Source organism: Cicer arietinum, chromosome 8 (genome assembly GCF_000331145.2).
Source record: "Cicer arietinum cultivar CDC Frontier isolate Library 1 chromosome 8, Cicar.CDCFrontier_v2.0, whole genome shotgun sequence".
NCBI classification, from domain to species: Eukaryota; Viridiplantae; Streptophyta; class Magnoliopsida; order Fabales; family Fabaceae; genus Cicer; species Cicer arietinum.
This window is the reverse complement of record NC_021167.2, coordinates 17985509-17986877: the sequence shown is the minus strand read 5'-3', so window position 1 is coordinate 17986877 and position 1369 is coordinate 17985509. Positions and strand designations below refer to the sequence as shown.

General features: G+C 37.7%; 1 protein-coding gene across 1 annotated transcript; it reads left to right on the top strand.

The window, feature by feature from the left end:
• Window positions 1–383: 383 nt before the first annotated feature.
• LOC140919081 (secreted RxLR effector protein 161-like) lies at window positions 384–1001 on the top strand. Its single transcript, XM_073364599.1, has one exon. It carries the CDS (start codon window positions 384–386, stop codon window positions 999–1001), a length of 618 nt encoding a protein of 205 aa, XP_073220700.1.
• The last annotated feature ends 368 nt before the right edge of the window (window positions 1002–1369 follow it).

Here is a 1369-nt window from a genome sequence, read left to right as displayed (position 1 = left end):
TATTTACCAAAGTCAAACAAGGTAAATACTTGATCATTAGCTTGTATGTTGATGATTTAATTTATACTGGAGATGATGAAAGAATGATGTATGAATTCAAAAAATCCATGATGAAGGAATTTGATATGTCAGATTTGGGTAAGATGAGGTAGTTTCTTGGTATTGAGGTAGTTCAGTTTGATGGCGGCATATTCATCAGTCAACAGAAGTATGTGACAGAAGTAGTGAGCAGATTTGGAATGGAGCATAAAAATTCTGTTGAAAATCCAATGGTCCTAGGATTTAAAATCTCCAAAGATGAAAATGGTGTTGAGATGGATGGTTCATTTTTCAAATAGCTGATTGGAAGCTTGATGTACTTGACTGCTACGAGGCCGGACATAATGTATGTAGTTAGCTTATTGAGCAGGTATATGTCAAGACCTACAGAAGTTCATTATTCAGCGGCGAAGAGAATTCTACGTTACTTGCAAGGTACTGCAAAGTTTGGCATTTTTTACAAAAGGGAAGGAAATTCAGAATTGGTTGGCTTTACTGATAGTGACTATGCCGGATCGGTGGAAGATAGAAGAAGTACTTCAGGTTATGTTTTTTTGCTAAGTGGAGCTGCAGTAGCTTGGTCTTCTCTAAAGCAACCGATAGTAACGTTGAGCACGACAGAAGCTGAATTTGTAGCAGCTGCAGGAAGTAGTTGTCAGGCAATATGGATGCAAAGGGTGCTGAAGAAGATAGGCTACAAGGGCAGTGAAAGTACTGTCATCTTTTGTGACAATAGCTCAAAAATTAAGTTGTCGAGGAACCCAATGATGCATGGCAATAGCAAGCACATTGATGTGTGCTACCATTTCTTAAGGGAGCTTGTGAATGATGGAGTTGTGCAGCTTCAGTTTTGTGGTACAAGGCATCAGTTAGCGGACATCCTCACCAAACCGCTGAAATTAGAGTCATTTCGGGAGCTGAGATGGAAGCTTGGAGTTTGTGATTTTTCAGAAGTTAACTAGCTGAAAATACAGTCTAGTTCAAGGGAGGGAATGATAAGGCTTAGTTTAAAGTGTCCTGGTTTTTAGCATTGTTTGTTATTTGATTTGGTCAAGTTTGTAGTCTAAGTTTGTTTCCTTAATTCTAGCTAGAACGTGGGCTGTAGTCTGTTATGGCACATTTGTTTTATTTAATTAATGTTGTTTGAAAGTCGTTTAAGTAAATGGGTATTAAAAATGGGGAATCTTTTAATACCTCGGTTTACTTAATGTGTATTTGAGGAAAATGTTTAAGTTAACTGGGCGTTGAGAATGGGGAATCTCTTAATGTCTCGGTTACTTAACTATCGTTTTTGAAAATCGTTTCGGTAAATGAGTATTAAGAATGGGGA